Consider the following 20,300-nt stretch of genomic DNA (forward strand, 5'->3'; position numbering starts at 1 on the left):
AAAAAGATTTTATTATTTAAGAGAGAGAGAAAGTGAGAGAGAGAGATAGAGATAAAGCAAGTATGATGAGGGGGGATGGAGGTGGGAGAGAGAAGGAGAAGCAGGCTACAAGTTGAGCAGGGAGCCCAACGTGGGGCTCAATCCCAGGATCCTGGGATCATGACCTGAGCTAAAGGCAGACACTTAACCAATTGAGTCACTCAGGCACCCCGATTTGTATATCTTTTAAAAACATGTAAGTGGTAAGTTGAGGGAGAATCTGAAAATACTCGCCTGATGAAATGAATAGAGACCAAGTATCTGGGGTGCCTGGGTGGCTCAGATGGTTACGCGGCTGCCTTCGGCTCAGGTCATGATCTGAGGGTCCTGCGATCAAGCCCTTCATTGGGCTCCCAGCGCAGTAAGAGTCTGCTTCTTTTCCCTCTGCCTCTACCCCTGCTCATACTCTCTCTCTGTATCTCTCTGTCTCAAATGAATAAATAAAATCTTTAAAAAAAAAAAAAAAAAGACGAAACCAATATCCTTCTGGAAAGGAAGTCTTGGATTCAAATAGTGACTTGTTTCTTACTCTTTGACCTCAGCTAGATCATATTTAATGCAATAAATATATATATAGTTTAATTATTATAGAATAAATATAGTTTCCAGCTATGTTTATAGCTGAAAACTAGTACAAAAGAAAACTCTTGCAGAAATCAGGTATAAACATGGAAATGAGTTTGTTACAAGCAACTAAATGACATCTCTTCCTTGCTATAAAAGCAAACTAGTTAAGCCTTCAAGTAGGCAGCCTAAACTTGTCAAATTCAAGTATGAGGATCGGAGCTTTAGTTCATGTAAAATTTGGATAAAAAGGGGTGGTTAGGTGGGTGGAAAGAGATTTTGTGTTCCTAACCTTATTTGCTTCATTTCTTTTTCTTTTTTCTGCTATAGTTCGGCACCTCCTAGAACATCAACATGTTCCTTTCTGCTTAAGACAAATCTGTTTTGTTTTCTCTTTTAACCAAAGTGGAGCTGGGGGAAGAATTAACCTCCTACCCCCACTCCCCCACTCCCAGTTAGAAAAGCACATGTTTTGAACTCCTAGAACTTAGTCACTGCACCTTCTTGGTAAATAGATTTCCTTCTGAGTCATGCCATTACTGCTGAGCCCTACTACATTTGTATAGAGATCTAAAAAATTGATAAGGACAAGGTCATAAATGGAAAAGTTAGTAGTTAAGATCCCACAAGACAAAAGATTGTAACCCCCATGAATCTCCAATGTAACCTTTGCCTGAGGGGCTGAGGGTTCAATAATTCAGAGTCTCCATGGTCAGGTCAAGCCCAATGCCCCTGTACCATATTTACCTCTGATTTCACAGCTACATCTCTCTATATCGCTTTGCCCTTTAACTTTGTTGCCGTGAAAAAAGTTGCTAGGTTTTGTTTTAGTTTACTACTTAAAATTTGGGCAGTTTCCTCTATCCATAACACGACATCTCTATATCCTGTTTAATAATTTGATGCAATATAGTTGTTTTATTGGCTTTTTTTTTTAAAACCAATTCTGATCCCAAGTGGTGCAAGACATCCCAAATGTTAGGAGAGATGATATGGAGACTTAGAAGCTAAAGCTTTTGAGAAGAGATAGGCACACAGAATAAGAATGGAACGGAAATATTATAAATTATCTGGCAAATTGGTTGAACTAGGCAGATAAATGAGGTATATCCACCAACAATGTAATTTTGTTTGACAAATGCCCAACTTCCACTGGGTTGTGCACAAAGTGAACAGTTCATTTTGAATGATCTGACACATGTTAACAGTAATCACATTTCTCCTCTGCACTGGAGGGCCAGGATGAAAATTCTTTAAATCCCTGACTCATGTTGCAGTTTCAAGGAACGAACAGTCGCCGTACTCATGGGTTACGGTACATATTTATTTGGTGTGTTTTTTTTCTCTTTGGAAATATTCCACAAAAGCTATCATTCAGCACACTGGCCTGTTATTTAAAGAAGGTAACTTTGTCCTTTGAAGCAGAAGAACTGTCAAGAGGGAATAATTGGCAATTATGCAAAAATAGCAAATCCTAAAATCATTTTTATTATCAGTGTAGAGCTTAGTGTTTCAATAGATTTTAATTAATTAATTATTTAATACTCAAATTAATTTTCTAAAAATAGAAGTTAAAATAATGAATTTCATTTTATTTCCTTAAGCTTTAACTTACAAGGCAACAGGAAGTCTACTTTTATGTTTACGAGCATCTTATAATAAAATAATATTGAAGTGCCTACATCATGCTAGGTCATAAAAATATATAAAAGAAATAATGTCTTTTCTCCAAATAAAACTTAGATTCAAAGTGAAAACAGATGAATGAACAAAAGTAATTCTCTGGTATTTTTGTTTCTCAAGAGTCATTTCTTTCTTTCTTTCTTTTTTTTTTTTTTTTTTTAAAGATTTTATTTATTTATTTGACAGAGATAACAAGTAGGCAGAGAGAGAGAAGAGGAAGCAGGCTCCCTGCTGAGCAGAGAGCCTGATGTGGGACCCGATCCCAGGACTCTGAGATCATGACCTGAGCCAAAGGCAGAGGCTTTAACCCACTGAGCCACCCAGGCGTCCCGTCACGAGTCATTTCTAATTAAAAAAACTAACAAACAACAACAAACAAGCAAATAAAGAAAGGACGACAGCAGAAAACACATCCTTCCCTGAAAGTAATTAATGTAAGTTTGGGAAATGAATTCTTTGAGACATCATTCACAGTGTTCTGTAATCCAGATAAAGGATGAACAACCAAAATACAAATATTCTTTTTTTTTCCCTGTTAATAAACATGTTAGTTATTATAGTACAGCTATAACTTTGGGATAAAAATGTAAAAGAATGGGTTGAGGCATAAGCTGTTCTCACACATTACTGACAATAATGACTAAAGACATGAGGAAACTCACGGGATACCATCACCAGCTTAAACAAATATTAACAAATGCTTCCTCAGTGCCCCTGTGGACTATACGTGGCTGAGGCTGCCCATGACCATAGATGGTTTTCTCCTGTTTGTGCATTAGAGCTTCAAGTCAGAGGGCAATGCTGGGTCCATTCCAGAAGTGCCTGAACAAAGGCCCTCCAACAATCCATCTGTCCTTAATGAAATGCCTCTTATATCCAATTAAAATACTTCCTAGTCTTCTATGATGTAATAATTTCTAGACTCTAGATTTCTAAATTCCTCTATTTTCATAAAATATATCTCATTTTGACCATCAAATACACTTCCATTATTCAAGTGCAGTACAGACCTAAGGTCTACTGTGGGTTCATAGTTCTGTGACAAGCTCCTCATCTTTACTGGGCTGAAGTGTATTGAAGGACAAACACTTGATTTTAACTAGGTTTTGGTTTGGTGAGCTTCTCTGGGCTTGCAAATCTGGATGACTCACTTAAACTCAGAATAAAGCAACAGGGAAGGATGCTTATAATATTCACTGAAAGCTTACAGGAAGAAGAATAAATTAACCCAGTGGTCTTCTTAAATTTTGAAGAATTGTCCTGAGCAAGACAGTGTGCATGGCCTAGGTCAAGGACCTAGATATGAAAATGGGGTTTGGTTTGAAACAAAAGGGAGGCCCGTCAGAGTCACATGCAGTTAGGTTGGTGAGGGGTTTGGGGGTTATAGCTCACATGGACCCTCTCTTCTCGGAAGCAGGAGGCGGCCTCTTCTTCCTCAAAGCTCTTACAGCTCAGTGTGGTACCATTACCTACACCTACCCCTATATTCTCCTTGGCAGCTTCCGTCTTATTTGCCCTACTAGAATACAAATTTGTTGAAAGCGAAAATCCCATTTTATTTGTTCGTTTGTTTGTTTATTCATTTAGTTGTTCAACTTGGATATTATCTACACAACACTCAGCTGTCTGTGCGCCCACTATATGCCAGGTACTGAATGAAGGTTGGGCAGACGGATCGACATAGGCACCAGCCTGGAGGGAAGAGACGGTATGGGGGCTGATACCTTCTGAGTCTGGAGTTGCTGAAACTAGGAGGATGTTGCTCAACTATTAGAAAGCCCAGTGCACAAAGGACCTCGGATCATATTAAGAAATCCAGACCTGATTCTGTAGCATTTAGGAAGCCAGAGAAGAATCCTGACGTTCGGAGGGCATGGCCAGATTTGCTTTTAGAACGATGACTATGTGGCAAGAGAGAAAAATCCCCTGTGTATGTGACGGGGGTGGGCAGAGCTTGGAGAGGGCAAGGAGGGGAGCAGACCTTAATGCAGCCAGAGCAGCTGGGGGTGGCTGTTCCAGTCATGGTTTGAAGATGAAACACATTTTCATCCTGCCCGAAAAAAACTTGTCCTGTGTTCAAATTATATTCGGTGCCTACTGTAGGTGAGGACTTCCATATGGATTTCTAAAGTTTAATTCATATTTCAAGTCTATGAGATAAAAACTATACCTTTTTTTTTTTTTTTTTAAATTGATCCATTTTGGAAAGGAAGAGACTGAGGCTCCGAGGGGCCAATATTATGCAAAGACAGATTTAATCTCACAGACATTAAACCACCTGCCCAGGGTCACATGCATCCCAGTGGCTGGCTTTGGGACTCAAATTCAGTCTGGTATCCAAGCTTTCTGCACCACACCTGTGATATTTGCTGAGATGAGTGGCATTGTGCTTTCCTGCAAAGGGGAAGAGACTAGGAATCAAGATGTCTAGATGTCAGATGTTGTTTTATACTCCACTTGCTTGTCACTTTGATGAAGTCACTTCATTTCAACGGGCCTTACTTTCTGCATCTATAAAATGTTCACATACATTCCCTCAAGTCTGATTCTATGATTTCACGGATTTAATTACATATATTTAGGATGGTGATCATTCTAGTGAGTTTGTTACAGTGCGATGAAGCAGAAGTAGTAAAAAAAGCGGGGGGGGGGGACTGAATTGATTCAGAAGTGAGGATGGCAGAGACGATGGGGGCAATTTAAAAAACGTCAAATTTATGGGGCGCCTGGGTGGCTCAGTGGGTTGAGGCCTCTGTCTTCAGCTCTGGTCATGATCCTAGGGTCCTGGGATCGAGCTCCGCATCAGGCTCTCTGCTCAGCCGAGAGCCTGCTTCCCTCTCTCTCTACCTGCCTCTCTGCCTACTTGTGATCTCTGTCTGTCAAATAAATAAATAAAATCTTTTTTTAAAATGTCAAATTTAGAAAACACTATGAAGCCTCTATCCACAGGGTTCCTTGGGAACAACAAGGTTAAAACAGGGTTCCTTGGGAAACAAACTAAAGCAAACAAACAAAAATGCATTTCCAATTAATTCCAAAGTTGTGGACAAAGGTGAGTATCTGGTAACCACTTTGACCATGAAGGCAGTGAGGAGTACACCTGTTAGGGAAGAAAGCAGGGTGGTTTTCCTTTGACCCTACAGTTTCAAGCAATCACCTGACAAATATATCCAAATGGTTTCTCTTTGGTATAATTTACTGGATAAGTCGAAATAAGTTACAAGACCATAAAGATTTAGAGAAGAAAGTGTCTCAGAATGGAACTTTGATGTGAAAATAAACTTCCTTAAGGAATAAACATATTAAGTATGAGGGTCAGACAAGTCTGACCCTTAGGGAGATTTTTATTATCAAATAACACACCATAAACAGCTTTCATTTCAACACCTCCTGGGATCGAGTTACCCTGTCACACAAACTGTGCACGTTTCTAAATGAAATATCCCATGAATAACATACCTCAGGGGAGACTCCTATAATTCCAAATTGGGATAAACTTTGATGTAAAACATTTATATTAAGTGAACGCAGCACTTCCTCAGACGGCAGAGCATCTGAAGTCCCTCCTTTTCGGTTTACAGGAGACACAAATAGTTCAACACTGTTCTTCTTTTCCTAGTAAAAACAAATTATTTGTATAGGTTAATAGACATTTTAAACAGCTTTGGGAAATATTTTCACCTTTTCTCTAGAATCATTAAAGAAAATTAGAAGCCTAGAAGCTCCAAAGGCATCTTGGAGATACGGTTTGCTAGTTATCTGGCACACTTAATATTATCAGCCTGAAGCCTGGAATCTTCTAATGACTTTCTTTCAAGATTTGTAACTTTGTATTTCCCTGGAAGCTGGTTTAATTGCCACTCCGTATTGTAATTTTTGAAAAACAGCTTTCAGACGTTCCCAGAGCAATTGTGTTTAAAGAAGTGTTTAAAAAGCAAATGAATTAAATAAAACCTGATGTAGCAGTGCAATTATTAGCCCTCACGACTCCATATATTTTCCTTATAACCTGTATCAATGTGAGGGCTGGGCTAACTAAGGAAGCTGATGCCAGATGAGCTTTGAAGTTGCTTCCCCAATCCTATCCCTCTCCTCAAATATATTATACTTTTAAAGTCTATCCTTGGGGGACGCTTGGGTGGCTCAGTGGGTTAAAGCATCTACTTTCGGCTCAGGTCATGATCCTAGCGTCCTGGGATCGAGTCCCACATCAGGCTCACTACTCAGCTCCCTTTTACTCTCCTTCTCCACTCTTCCTCTCCCTCTCTCTCTCAAATAAATAAAATCTTAAAAAAAAAAAATCTATCCTTGGTAGAAATGCATACACTGTGCAGTAATATCCTGATACTTTCTTCTTAGTATTACCTCATTACCTGAAAAGGAAACAGGATTTCTTACCATAAATGGCTGATATGTCACATACACACACAAAACCAAACACTAAACAAAAATGATATTGTCACTGACAGATTCTCCTTTACAATTTAGACAGTGCCTTTCTAGAGGAAATTGTTGCTGGTCTTTTCTTTTTGATATGTAGAGTTCTCTTGTGCTAGAAAATGTTCTTTCAATGCAACTTATCAGTTCAGCTGGGTATAAAAACGCAGTGTCGTGCTCACTTTGGAAGCACTTAAACTAAAATGCGATGTCAGGGGGTGCCTAGGTGGCTCAGTGGATTAAAGCCTCTGCTTTCAGCTCAGGTCATGATCTCAGGATCAAGCAGGGAGTCTGCTTCCTCCTCTCTTTCTCTGCCTCTCTCTCTGCCTATTTGCGATCTCTGTCTGTTAAATAAATAAGTAAATAAATAAATGAAATTTTAAAATAATAAAAAATAAAATGCAATATCAGTATACTAGCAATCCAGAAAAAACATTTCCGGGGACACCTTGGTAGCTCAGTTGGTCAAGCATCTGCCTTCGGCTCAGGTCTTGATCTTGGGGTCCTGGAAATGAGTCCCACATCAGGTTCCCTGCTCAGGGGTAAGTTAGTTTCTCCCTCTGCCTGCTGCTCCCTCTGCTTGAGCTCGCTCTCTCTCACTCTCTGACAAATAAATAAATAAATAAAATCTTAAAAAAAATTAAGTTAAAAACAATTTTTGTGTTTGCAGGGGACATCAGACAATGACTAAACATAGCATAATGTTGGTGTAAAACATGTTTATAATAATTTAGTTTCTGACCTAGTAACAGCAACAGTAGAAACAGATCACTTGTTTTGTGCCTGACACACTCCAGAGCATGGTAAATCTGTTATCTCATTTAATGCTCAAAACACCTCCAGAGTATAGGTATTACGGTTATCTCCAATTTATAAAAGAAGAAACCGAAGTGGCTTGCCTAAGGTCACAGAACTGGGATAAGGCCAAGCCGGAAATGGAGTACAGTTCTGTCTGTGCCTCAGAAGCAGTGCTCTGAATCACTGAGCTCCACTGCCCTTGGCTTCATAGTAGCTCCCGGCAATATAATAATTGTTCTTGGAAACAGATACATATAAATGCCACTAACGTTCTCTGAGGATGAGCATGTACTTCCTTGGGTGTGGCCAATCTCTTATTTCTGCAAAGAGCCATTATGCTCCTTAAATCTATACACCTCAAAGTATACTTAAGATATCTAACACACACACACACACACACACACACACACACACACACACACACAGAGTTTAGGTCTGGCTCTCAGACATCTCTAATACTTCCGTCTTCTCACTTGAGCCAGCTATGCCCTGGATAGAAATAACCAATTTAACGCTTTTAGGATATTGGGCAATATTGCATTTCCTCTTCAATCGTACTGCATTAAAAACTTTGATGGATTATTTTTTTTTTTTCAGCTTATTTAGTCCCAAGGAAAGCTGGCTTACAGAAGAGAAGTTATTATGGGACCTGAAACAACTCACTCTCCACACACAGAAAAAACAAAGAGAGACAAAAGCTCTAAACCAAAATAAAAAGGAAATTCTTCTTTGTAGCTGAAAGTGCAGATACTGATGGAAGAAAAAGACGAGCTCAGGCAGGAGCGTCAGAACTGACAGCAAGGAGGATACAGTAAGAGGTAAGTAAGATGGTCCCGGAGTCCCTTCTCAGAGGAACCTTGGGTAATCAGCTGTTTACAAAAAGAAAATCCTATCATTTGGATTTGCCAATCTTTGCCCTTTGCTCACACCCTCCTTCACGTGCCGATGGGAGCAGGCAGCTGGGCGACATCAACGGTCCCAAACACGGAGGGAAGGGGAAAGAAGTGATGTGAAGTGTTGACAGGTAGGTCTGAAGTGGGCTTTCTACAGAAGAGTCTTCCGCTTCACCTCATCCCCACCCCAGATACTCAACCTAAGTGTTCTCGTGATTTTTCAGCATTATTCTTTTTTATCCTAGGGTTGTTGGTTTTTTTTTTTTTTTAGATTTTCTTTTTTAAATTTTATTCATAAGGCAGAGGCCAGAGAAGCAGGCTCCCCGCTGAGCGGAGACCTCCCCCCTCCCAATGTAGGAATCAACCCAGAACCCTGGGATCATGACCTGAGCCAAAGGCAGGCGCTTAACCGACTGAGCCACCCAGGAGCCCCGGCATTATTTATTCTTGCATTCCACTTGGGCTGCTGTCCTTAAGATTTGGTTCTTCTTTACTCTTTATTTGCCAATATATTTGTCATCTTGACACACTTGAAGGGTTTTAATAGTTACAGTCTGGAGACAGTGTCTTCACTGACGTAGAAGCTTTCACTCTTAGGGAGAATATTTTGGGAGTACCGTTGGGTTGGGGAGACAAGTATTTTTAGCTCTTCTAGTCACACCTATCAGGGTAGAGCTAGCCTTGAACTATGAGAGGGTTGACAAACTTTTTCTGGGAAGGGCCATCCAGCAAATACTATAGCTTTCAATTTAGTCAAAAATCTGTTGCAACTACTCAACTCTACCATTGCAGCCAGAAAACAGCCATAGACAATCTGGGAAAAAATGGGTGGGGCTTGTTCCAATGAAACTTTCCTTGCATAAACAGGTGGCATGCCAAATTTGGCTCATGGGCCATAGAAAAATAGCATGGGCATTCTTTATTATGTAAGCCTACAATAAAAATCAGTTTATACTCTGGGAAATGCAAAATGTTGGCATCTTACAACGAGGCGGTTGATGTGCACTTGCTGGGGTAAGATTCCTAGAGCTGCGGCCACTCCCTGGCGGAATATCCGAAGCAAGGTTATGTTCAGCCTGCTTACGTCCATTTGCAGTGTCTGAAAAATAAAGAAAAGAAAAAAGAAATCAAAATGACAGTCATCTGTCGTTCAAGGCATTCAGTTCCTGACCGATGACTGACCACAACAATTTCTGTGATTGATAAATTCACACTCATGGTGTTTTATGGCATTTTTAGGGGAGATAAAGTTATAGGGACATGTTACCTGAAATTTTAAATGACGTTAGTGAAAAAGATGGTGCAATTTGTCTAGTCATAATAAATAATGCAAAGGCATAATCAGTTCCCAAGGAATTTCACTGAAATGCGTGTTGGTCTTTAGTTTCAGTCCAGATGACAGAATGGAATATACGGCCAACTACATTTCAGTAATCCAAGCCTTAGGACATCTTTAATTTGTGTTCACACACAGTCACATGCTGTGTAAGTTCTGTAATGCCAGACTTGGCGGTTTCCCTATACAGTCATCTGTTGCCAGTACAAGGCAAAAGAAGAAGGTCTAAAAATGCATTTTCAAACTCTGGTAAAGAAGCCCATGGTACTGATAATTTGGTCTAAGATAAACAGTTGTTATTCAATTGTTGGGGTGCACACTCTTGATTTTTAGGTTATTTTGGAAAAAAGAACTAAATCCTTAAAAATTCCCAAAATACAAGTCAAGTTACAAAATTAATAACACAGCCTTTATTTAAGCCATGGGTGCTGTTACTATATTTAAAGCATGAAGTTGTTAACTATGTATTTTCAAAAAGGTATCATAATCATTTTGCCCACGACAGGGAAACCAAATCTTTATGCATTTCTTGTATCTCATTATGCTTACTTTGCTAACTTGACCATAGTTGGTTATCAATGACTGTTGGATGGTTGCAATAGCATCTATTCTATGAAGTAAAGCACACTTCTAAGTGACACTTCTCTGATAAAGAGATTGGCTTGCAAGTATAATCGACTGTGATACTAAAACCCTAAGAGGATTCTTACACAGTTTGTTGTAAAAGAAAAATGGAACTGTTTTTGAGAATGTATTTTTTTTTTCAAGGAAACAATACAGCTGCTATACATAGAGTTAGCACAAAAGAAGTGATTGGAAACTGGACCAAATGCTCAATGCTACAGGAATCAGAGAGAGTTGGGAGGTCAAGGAGGTGAATGGTTCCCCGTCAAAATGGCAGACGCGGCTCCACACTGCTTTTATACTTTAGGATCTTTTAATGCTTGCTTTGGGTCAGGGGCCATAGAGGTTGGCCATATTAGGAAGCTAGAACTGGACTGCTTGCAAACAGCTGAGATCCAGAAAACGGTACAACCATTTTAAACTTTGAGCCAACAGCCTAATGATCAGGTACAACTTGCTTCTGGAGAGGGAGAAAGGAGAATTACGTTGGGGGTAGGTAGAAAAACTACAGCAACACCATCAGTGATACTTTTTTTATTAAACGAAACCATCAAATAGGACATAATTGTCTGCTATATTATTTTCTGTACTTATCTATAGACTAAAGTTCTTCCCAATATAAAAAACATAACTTAATACCGAAAGTAAGACTTGAGATCAACCCTGAAGGTTGAGTTGGGTTTGGAAATGCGGTAATGAGGAAAGTACTGAACTTTCAAGCATGCTTTATGTTCTATGGAAAGATGCTTAATGGAAAATCCAAGAGATAAGAAAATCTCAGTCCACCTCGTGGTTCTGAGAAACAGGGGTTTCCTTTAGTCCAACAGCTTCCTTTTGGTTCTGCAAGGCAGCAGAAACCGTCTACAGATAATGGGATACACTTCTCCCCTTTTGCAAGACCAAAGATGGGTTCCTCGGTTCTTGCAAATGCTGATTAGGAACCACTGACTCCTGGCTCACCCCCAGTGTTTGTCAGGCATTGTGAGCAGGCAGCCACTGCTCCTGATCCCCATGGGCAAGATTTGGAGCTCCAACAGTCGACTCTGGGAACTGAGAGTCAAGGGGGTTGTATACACACTTGAGAACTCAATTCCCAGGGCCATGATTAGCTCAAAGCTTGTAACTGTGGAAACAATATTAAAGTCTAAGTTCCTCAGATTAATATGGCAAATGGAAGTGAAATGGGAAATCAAGATTAAAAATCACTCAAAATTGCAACTTTCTAAGAAGGCAAAAGCTGTGCATTTGAAAAAGAAATGTAGACTACCTAGCTAAAGTGAAGAAGGGACTTGAAATAATTAGCTTAAAAATTGCAATCATCGGCTCATTGCATCAAAACATTGGAATAATTTGCCTCAGTTCTCTGCTTGCCTGAGAAAAGTTGTTATGTATTTCTGACGATTCCCCATAAAATGGTGATGATAAAATGAAGTACAAACAAGTAAATATATATGTGAGGGTCTAACATGGGCCAGACATTCAAATGAGTGCAACTGAGGAAAAGCAAAGGATCTTAAACAAAATAAAAATTTTATTTCAGAGAAAATCAAAGTATATGAATTCCTGTAAATAGAGGATATATGTTCTCTCCTTCCTTCTGGGTAGATGATAGAGATGCACAGCTTCTTTTCATTCTATTATGTGAAATCACAACAACTACGATAGAATACAAATCTCCATGGCATAACAGCAGTGTCGCAACTTCAAAGTTACCATATAGTAATGCAAAATACATTTTAGTCTGAGTTCTAAACCCATTTAGTCATTTGTATTATTTAACACACCAATGATTTAAGCTTTTAATTTCAAGAGACTCAAATGCTCTTTCCAAATGTAAATCCTAAGCCATTTCACAGTAGTAAATAATGCAAATAAAGTTATTATCCAAAAAACAATTGTGTTTTTGATTATTACGAATACATACACAGAAAAAAGTAGAACATATTAAAAAATTCAAAGATTTCAAACTCCATCTGTATTTAAATTTATTGGGCTCTCCCTTGTTAAGAGATTCCTGAGTCAGTTCTTTTTACCTGACGTCTAGGTTCTCCACTCCACCCCACCTGCACCCCGTGGCAACCCTACAACTCCACAAAAAGAAATACTCTTCGTAATAAGACCTTCTTTCTTTTGTCACCAGATTGTCCACTAAAGTCAATGATGCCTATGAATGATAGATATAAATCAGTCCAGTAGAATTGATTAAATCTAGCCACAATTATTATGTTTAAATTATATGTATGTGATTGGCTTTTAGCAATTTATTTCTAAAGAACAGTTGGATTATCTTTGCCTGGGAGGGTGGCAGGTTTCCAAATGTTGTACTTGTCTTTATATAATGCAGCCTGGTCTGCCATCTGATCAACCCCAGTAAGTCAGGACCATGCCCAGGAGCCCCATTTGGATGGGGAAGGTCAAATGGTCATCTATCTTACTGGAGAGATACCTTAAGAGGAATCCACCCTATCTCTAACTTTTTGTGCTCATTGCTCCCTGGGGTCTCTGTCTTCACATTATTAGCAAGGAGCCTCCTCATTTTGTCTAGAGGTTAGATTGTCAAGTGACAAAGGCTTGAGGCTAGCCTGTCCTGTAGCTAACCCGATGTTTCTGTCTGAAATCTCACAGGAGTCTCTACCTTTTTTAAAGTTAAAAAACTTCATCAGGACATTTCCTTGGGTTGATAGTTCCTGCAGCGCTGTGCCCTGAAGTCTACGGATTCCAAATTCTCTGCTTTCTCCAATTCTACATTGGAATGCTATCTCTTCTACTTATTTTTTGGTTCATCTTCAAGGGCAACAATTGTGCAGTTATCTAGTCTTTGTCTTTGTCTCTAACCTCTTTATTTTGTGTACTTATTTTCTCTAACCACGGACACGTCTTTATTCAATTGAAACTTTCTCGGGCTATGTCTTCAGCAGAACCTGTTCTACTTCTTTTGTTTCTAATGTGGTTTTGATATCTGTAATGTGCGTTTTATTGTTGTCTTCTTGTACCTTCTGAGTTCTGCCAGCCCACTCTTTGTGACAAGATATGTTCTCTCTTCACTGCTTCAGACAAGAAGTGACAAAACTTCTCTCAGTTTTTTGTATCCATTTTTAAATCGATTTTTCCCAAAGAGTTCAGCTTCTCTTTCCCTCATAAAATACTTCCAACTTTCTGGGGCGCCTGGATGGCTCAGTGGGTAAAGCCTCTGCCTTCTGCTCCGGTCATGATCCCGGGGTCCTGGGATCGAGCCCCACATCAGACTCCCTGCTGAGCAGAGAGCCTGCTTCCCCCCCTCTCTCTCTGCCTGCCTCTCTGCCTACTTGTGATCTCTGTCTGTCAAATAAATAAATAAAATCCTAAAAAAAAAAATACTCCCAACTTTCTATCACACTAGAGTAAAATTCAATTAGGGCCACTAAGGCCCTACTTTATCTGCTTCCTGTTTGTTCTGAGCCTCATCTCATATCCCTCCCTCAAGCCACCCTATCCTTTCTCCAGTTCCTCAAACAAGCTGCTCTCATTTTTACCTCATGGCATTGGCATCTGCCTGCCCCCTCGAGAGCTGTTTGATATCACTGTACGCGGGTTCCTTCTCGTTGTGCCGCTTCCAGTTAAAATGCCACCCCTCAGGGAGGCCTTCCCCCCACCCAGGCACTCCCTATCACATCACTGTGACTTATTTCCCACTTACCACTATCTGATAGTCTCTTGTTTCTTTTATTCCTTCCCTTGCTAAAACATGAGCTCCCCTGGTGTGGGACCTGGTTCTCTGCTATATCCCCAGAACCTAGAAGGGTGCCTGGCATATGGTTGGTATTGAAAATATCTTTTGTGGAATAAAGGAATTCGTGAATCATCATCAGCAACGCTGTGTTGTTACTGAAGGAATCTGAGTTCCATGGTAAGCATAGGAAAGGTTACAAAACCAGGACATTACTCTTGAGAAGATTACATTTGGTTAAACAGTTCACCTGAAATGCCTACTCATTCACAACCACAAAGATTCGATTTAACACGATGTATATTTCATTTGTAATTAATATGTCTCTGATAGTTTGACCACTCCACCATGCAGGAGGGAAAAAAATGAGTTTCTTTTTTTTTTTTTTTTAAAGATTATTTATTTATTTATGGAAAAGAGAGAGTGGGGGCTGGGGAGGAGCAGAGGGAGAGGGACAAGCAGACTCCCTGCTTAGCACCCAGCCCAGTGCAGGGCTTGATCTCAGGTCCCCGAGATCACGACCCGAGTCGCAACCAAGAGTCAGATGCTTAACCAACTGAGCCACCCAGGCACCCCTCATCTTATCAACTTTCTGAAGCTTACTTCTAATAGGCAAAATCAATATAGTTTTTCAGAATTGTATGCTATATTGGTTGTAAATGGAATTCAAACTTAATCAGTGTTAGTGTCTATTTCTTGTGGCTAATTTGAGAGTTTAAAGTTTATCTTTCTAATGATAAAAATTAAATATACTCATGATAGAAGCTTTAGAAAATACAAAGAATTAGAAAGAGAAGTGAATATTCTCCATAGCAGTTTATCCCATTACCCTGAAATAAAAGTTGTAGTGTTTTTAGTGTTAGCTTTTTTCTGATACATAAGCAATATAATATAATATAATATAATATAATATAATATAATAAATGTACATATTAGATATACCCATATGTATCATACAAATTTTTATCCATTTTAATCTGATGCTATAACTGTCACATTTCTATGGCTTTCTTTTTCCCCTGATGTTATGAGGAAACACTTATTCCCCAACCCTGATGCTTTATTCTTTGTGGTGGCAGTCCAAATACAGTATATCCCTGAATTCCTCCCCTCCACAGTTTCCCCAGGGGAGGGAAAGTGGCTTGTGTAATTGGTGTATTTGGAATGAGACACTGGGGCATGTGGGCTCTGCGCTTTCCTTCTGGGGTCTGCTTGTCTGTAAAGAGCATAACATCTGGTCTTCTCTTTGCAACTGGTAAAGCAAGTTATAAAGGCTCTGTCCGTTTCGAGAAGGCCACACTTGGTTGGTATTCCTGTGGCTAGTGGGTAAATTTGCCCAAGAGGGAGAGGCAGTTATGGAAGTATATTGCTATCATGCTCCTAAGTCTTATCTCCAGCAGTCCAGTCAACAGTGAAGTTACATTTTTATCTCTACATGCTGCTTCCTCTGTCTTTCTCAGAAAGGGAGAAGGATGCTATTTTTTGGGGTCCTTAACACCAACACATGACACTACAAAGTCAAACATTACATGCTCCCCCACTGGCCCCTGACCCCTGAAAAAGGCAAAAGGCTCTAAAACTTTTCTTGTTGGTTAACTTGATTTCAGTAAAGCTATCCACAGAGAAGGGTCAGAGGAAAATCAAGAATATGGTGTTAACGGAAGTCAGGAGTAGAGTTCCAAAAGTGGTTTGTCAACATTGCCAGATGTTGCGGAGATTAAGAAAAATGTGGACCAATAAAAGGCTATGGGATTTGTTGATGAGGAGTATTTGGTGGGCGTTAAGTAGTGGTTCTCAAAATGTGGTCCACGGTGAATTAGGCTAAATGAATCTTTGTTGGAACTCATTTAAAAGTACATGTCCGAGGGGTACCTGGGTGGCTCAGTGGGTTAAGCCTCTGCCTTCGGCTCAGGTCATGATCCTAGGGTCCTGGGATCCAGCCCCACATTGGGCTTTCTGCTCAGCGGGGAGCCTGCTTCCCCTTCTCACTCTGCCTGCCTCTGCCTACTTGTCATCTCTCTCTGTCAAATAAATAAATAAATAATCTTAAAAAAAAAAAAAAAAAAAAAGTACATGGCCAGGTTGCCTGGGTGGTTCAGTCAGTCTAACGTCTGCCTTTGGGTCAGGTCATGATCCTGGGGTCCTAGGATTGAGCCCCTCATTGGGCTCTCTGTTTAGCAGAGAGTCTGTGTCTCCCTCTGCCCCTCCCCCTGCATATGTACTCTCTCTCAAATAAGTAAAATCTGTGTAGAAATATGGTTGCATGACGTACAATTCCACAGACTTTCATTTATTCCGAAGGATCATTTAACTTGAGTTTTAAGGGTTAGTAAACATTGATACTCATAAAGTAAAATCAGCATGTTCTCAGTGTATACTGAGTATTTAGGGGGTTAAAAAGTGAGTATATTCTGAAGAAAAAGGCATAAGACTAGGACCAGTTTTTGTTGAGAACAAAAGGAGAAAGACAGAATGGTTCATAGACTAAGCCTTTTTTTCCCCTCCAGATGGCAAGAACTTTGACCTTTGTACTACCACAGCACGTCAGATGACTTAATCTTGCTTCCTAAGACCCTACACTGGGATGAGCTACCCCTTTCACACATGAAATGACAATACTAGAGTTTTGGTCAGACGAATGTTTTGAGACATTCTGAAAACCACAGCAACACCAGCTTTCTGAATTTCTGGCATCCTTGCTCTGCTGAAGCTCTGGGCAGCCCCAGCAACTGATGAGCCCGTCAAGGGAACGATTCATGAAGGAGCTAAATGTGTACTGGTAGGGAGTGAGAAAAAGTACAGTAATTGCATGTTTAGAAACGTAAGACCTTGCGGAAAAGGGAAATACGTAAGAGCTTCTTGAATTATGAGCTCACACATTTAAAAGTTCTGGCCTGCTCTGTTTGCTAATTACTAGGAAGACTGAACATGACTTAAAATAATTGTGCTTGTGTGTTTGGAAGTTGCAGGTAGGTGAGTAAATACCAAATAAGAAAACTCTGCAACACCAAAATATAATAGTTAAGAGGATGGGTCAAAGAGTAAGACAAACTTGGATTTAATCCTGGGTCTTGGTCAAATGATTAGGTCTCTCTGAGCCTCAGTTTCTTTATCTGCCAAATGGGATGCTACCTGCGTCCCTTCATGGGGCTTCTGAGGATCACATTAGTTATCAGACAAAAAACAGCTAAAACTAACAGATAAAAGGTACTCCATAAATTTGGCTTAAAGATATGGATTTGCTATATATCAGCAGGAAGCCCCATTAATTAAATGAACTGCTTCTCAGGATACTCAGGACAAGGGGAAATTGAGTAGCCACCTTGTTGATCAAATGAAGGTTCTTTATTTATTTCCTGAAACAATAATACTATCAACACACTAAGAAGTGGCCTGATTGGATTTCCAGTGTTTACCTCCACCGATTGTTTCAGCTATCACAGAGCTTTAGCCAAAGTCAATCAGGAAATCTGCTCAGAAGAAAAAGCAATGGTCAAAACAATTTGGCTTTTCTAAAGCGATATAGCTTTTGGAAAGAATATACATATTCGAGGTTTAATGTTAAAATGGCACATTTGGGGACAGATTCCTTGATTTTAGAATGTCTGCTTCCATGTTCTGCCTACCTCACCCTTGCAAACCATGGCTACGTGAGCAGTCAACCCAAATCCCAAATCATATGGAAGACTCTTAAGAGATGTTGAATTAAATTAAATTATATTTTTATGGATATAGAATTTATATTCATCATCCTTTTCTTTTCACTGTCTATTACAAATTAAATATTAATATTGAAACAGTCAAATTAAGTGATTTAGATTAGAAGCCTTTATCCTACTAATTTAAAAGCTTTTTATAACCTAGTTTTTTCTTCATTTCATTAATCTGTCTCCTCTATTTTAATATTACCTCTTAATTAGTGTTCCCTTTCATATTCCCTAATAACATTCTTGTTGGAAAAAAAAAAAAAGTAACTCTTTTGCCTTAGAAGACTCCTAAAATTTAAGAGTTCAGAAATTTTATACACTGCTTTGAAGACTTTAAATTCTATATAATTTGGAGTAACCTCCCCCCCCATCCTTATAATAAGCTATTTTTAAAAATCATGAACTGGTAAAAGTCTTCACTTTTTCACGTACAAATTCACTGGAGGAGATAAGGCTTCCATATATTATACATGAACACTATACTTTTATGATATTATCATTCCTATACCTTGTGAAATTGTGTCTATTTGTACTTATAAAAATATTTTTTATAAAAGTTACAAACATCTATGGATGAAATAGAAGAAAACAGAGGTTTAATACAAAGTTCCTTAGAGACCAGGGAAAATCACGATTTAACCACAGATATTATCCTGGGTACAGTAAACAAACATAATAGCAAGTTACTTGCTTTCAACAGAATTTTCTAGTCTCATTGTTACATGTCCAAGTCAACAGAAATTTCCACATTCATCTCCCCTGATTATGTTTTCTATCTTGCATCAAACGCTACTTCTCCATTATTCTCATTCTGTGTGCTCGTTGGGTGCCTCCCCACGTAATGTTACTTCCCCTCCTTCCTTTCCCATTTCTCATGCTGGAGACAGAACACAGAAGCCAAAAAGCTTAAGGACTTGAGTCAAAAATGGCTAGAATTGGGGCCAGGCAGAAACCCTGTATGGACAAAAGCTCGGAGCTCAGGCGCACGAAGCCTGGAAAACGAGGTCAGACAAATTCAGGTTTTCACATCCCCCCCGCCATGAGGACAAAACTGTAATCACAGCCTTGACCGCAGCACTCCTGCCGCTTTTCCAGAAGGACAGAGGAGACATCCGGTCACTCTCTCCAGTAAGGACCGAGACCAAACTTCTAAGTAGTATTTAGGGACGCTGCAAAATAGATGTGCGAGGGTGAAATAATAATCCCCCAAGCTGTGTGTTCGCTAGTCAGCAACTGATAATGTCCCAAACCACCCAACATATAAATGTTACTTTAAAAAAAGGAAGAAATCAGCAATCCTCACAGGCCACCGGGGGTGCTTTATTCCCAATGTGGGTCAAAGAGGGAGATGGCGCCCTCTGATTCTTACACACTCGTATTCAACCAACAGTAATATATTTTGGGGGGACTCTCGAGTTTTCCCACGAAGACGCTGGAGCAGGGAGATCCCATGGGCTCTGAAGTGTCGATCTGATTGCAAGGTTGGTTTGGAGGCTAATGACCACGGAAGGGTGCTATAAATTGTCTTTTATTTCCATCCCCCCCAGGCCGTGGTTCGTGTTTCACTTCAATGACTACAATAGGATTCTGTGTTTTGCTCTTCTGGTGAACTACAGAATTCACCAAGAAACATGGTAAAATGAAATGAGGTTTATGGGCATGTGTTTTTGAGATGCAAATAGGAACGCTATGATTTAGTGTCCTTTCAACTTTTATTCTCGGTAATCTTGATACTTCTGTCACAGTGGGAATTAACAATTTTCTGCATAGCTAAAAATGAATAAAGACAGAACATGGGATACATTTTAGTCAATGTTCTCGTGGTTTTTTCATCTGCAGGAAGAGATGGCAAAATAATAAAAAGCATACAATTTTCCACAATGTGTTATTTTAGTTTTTAGCATCCCGAGAACCATCTCATTTCTAGAGAAGAAAGATTCTGAGTGAGGCTGTCTGTGGCATAACTTGGAGGCACAGCATGACCTAGCCAATTTCATCAGTCATCTCTTCCTAGCATTTCCTATAATACTCTTGTTTTTCGTCTTGTTTTCTTTTTCTTTAAGCATGATTGAGCCATGCTATTTATTAGGATTGCTATATCTGGTCTAATGATTAAATTGTTAAATAGGATTGCATGGATTGATCAGAAAAACAAAGGAGACTATATGTAAGCTATTTCTCCCACTGCAGCTAAATATAGAAATGGCTAATTTCATACAACACAACCCAGCCCCAATTATCACCTGAGTAATCGATGCTAGCAATTTTTTTTTTAAACATTTTATTTATTTATTTGACAGACAAGAGATCACAAGTAGGCAGAGAGGCAGGCAGGGATAGAGGGGGAAGCAGGCTCCCTGCTGAGCAGAGAACCTGATGCAGGCCTTCATCCCAGGACCCTGGGATCATGACCTGAGCCAAAGGCAGAGGCTTTAACCCACTGAGCTACCCTCGTGACCCTCCATGATAGCAATTTAAGAAATAAACTTAAGATTGTGGAAGCTGGGGGCACC

General features: G+C 39.6%; 1 protein-coding gene across 2 annotated transcripts in view; it reads right to left on the reverse strand.

Moving 5' to 3' along the window:
* Positions 1 to 20,300, reverse strand: part of PTPRR (protein tyrosine phosphatase receptor type R) — a 241,843-nt gene that overhangs the window by 104,191 nt on the left and 117,352 nt on the right. For both annotated transcript variants that reach the window (XM_059186321.1, XM_059186322.1), the window contains 2 exons: positions 9,400 to 9,513; positions 5,746 to 5,901 (listed from right to left, as the gene is read on the reverse strand). In XM_059186321.1, coding sequence (XP_059042304.1) covers positions 5,746 to 5,901; positions 9,400 to 9,513 — 270 coding nt within the window. The remainder of the gene's footprint in view (positions 1 to 5,745; positions 5,902 to 9,399; positions 9,514 to 20,300) is intronic.

Source organism: Mustela lutreola, chromosome 8 (assembly GCF_030435805.1).
Source record: "Mustela lutreola isolate mMusLut2 chromosome 8, mMusLut2.pri, whole genome shotgun sequence".
Taxonomy (NCBI): Eukaryota; Metazoa; Chordata; class Mammalia; order Carnivora; family Mustelidae; genus Mustela; species Mustela lutreola.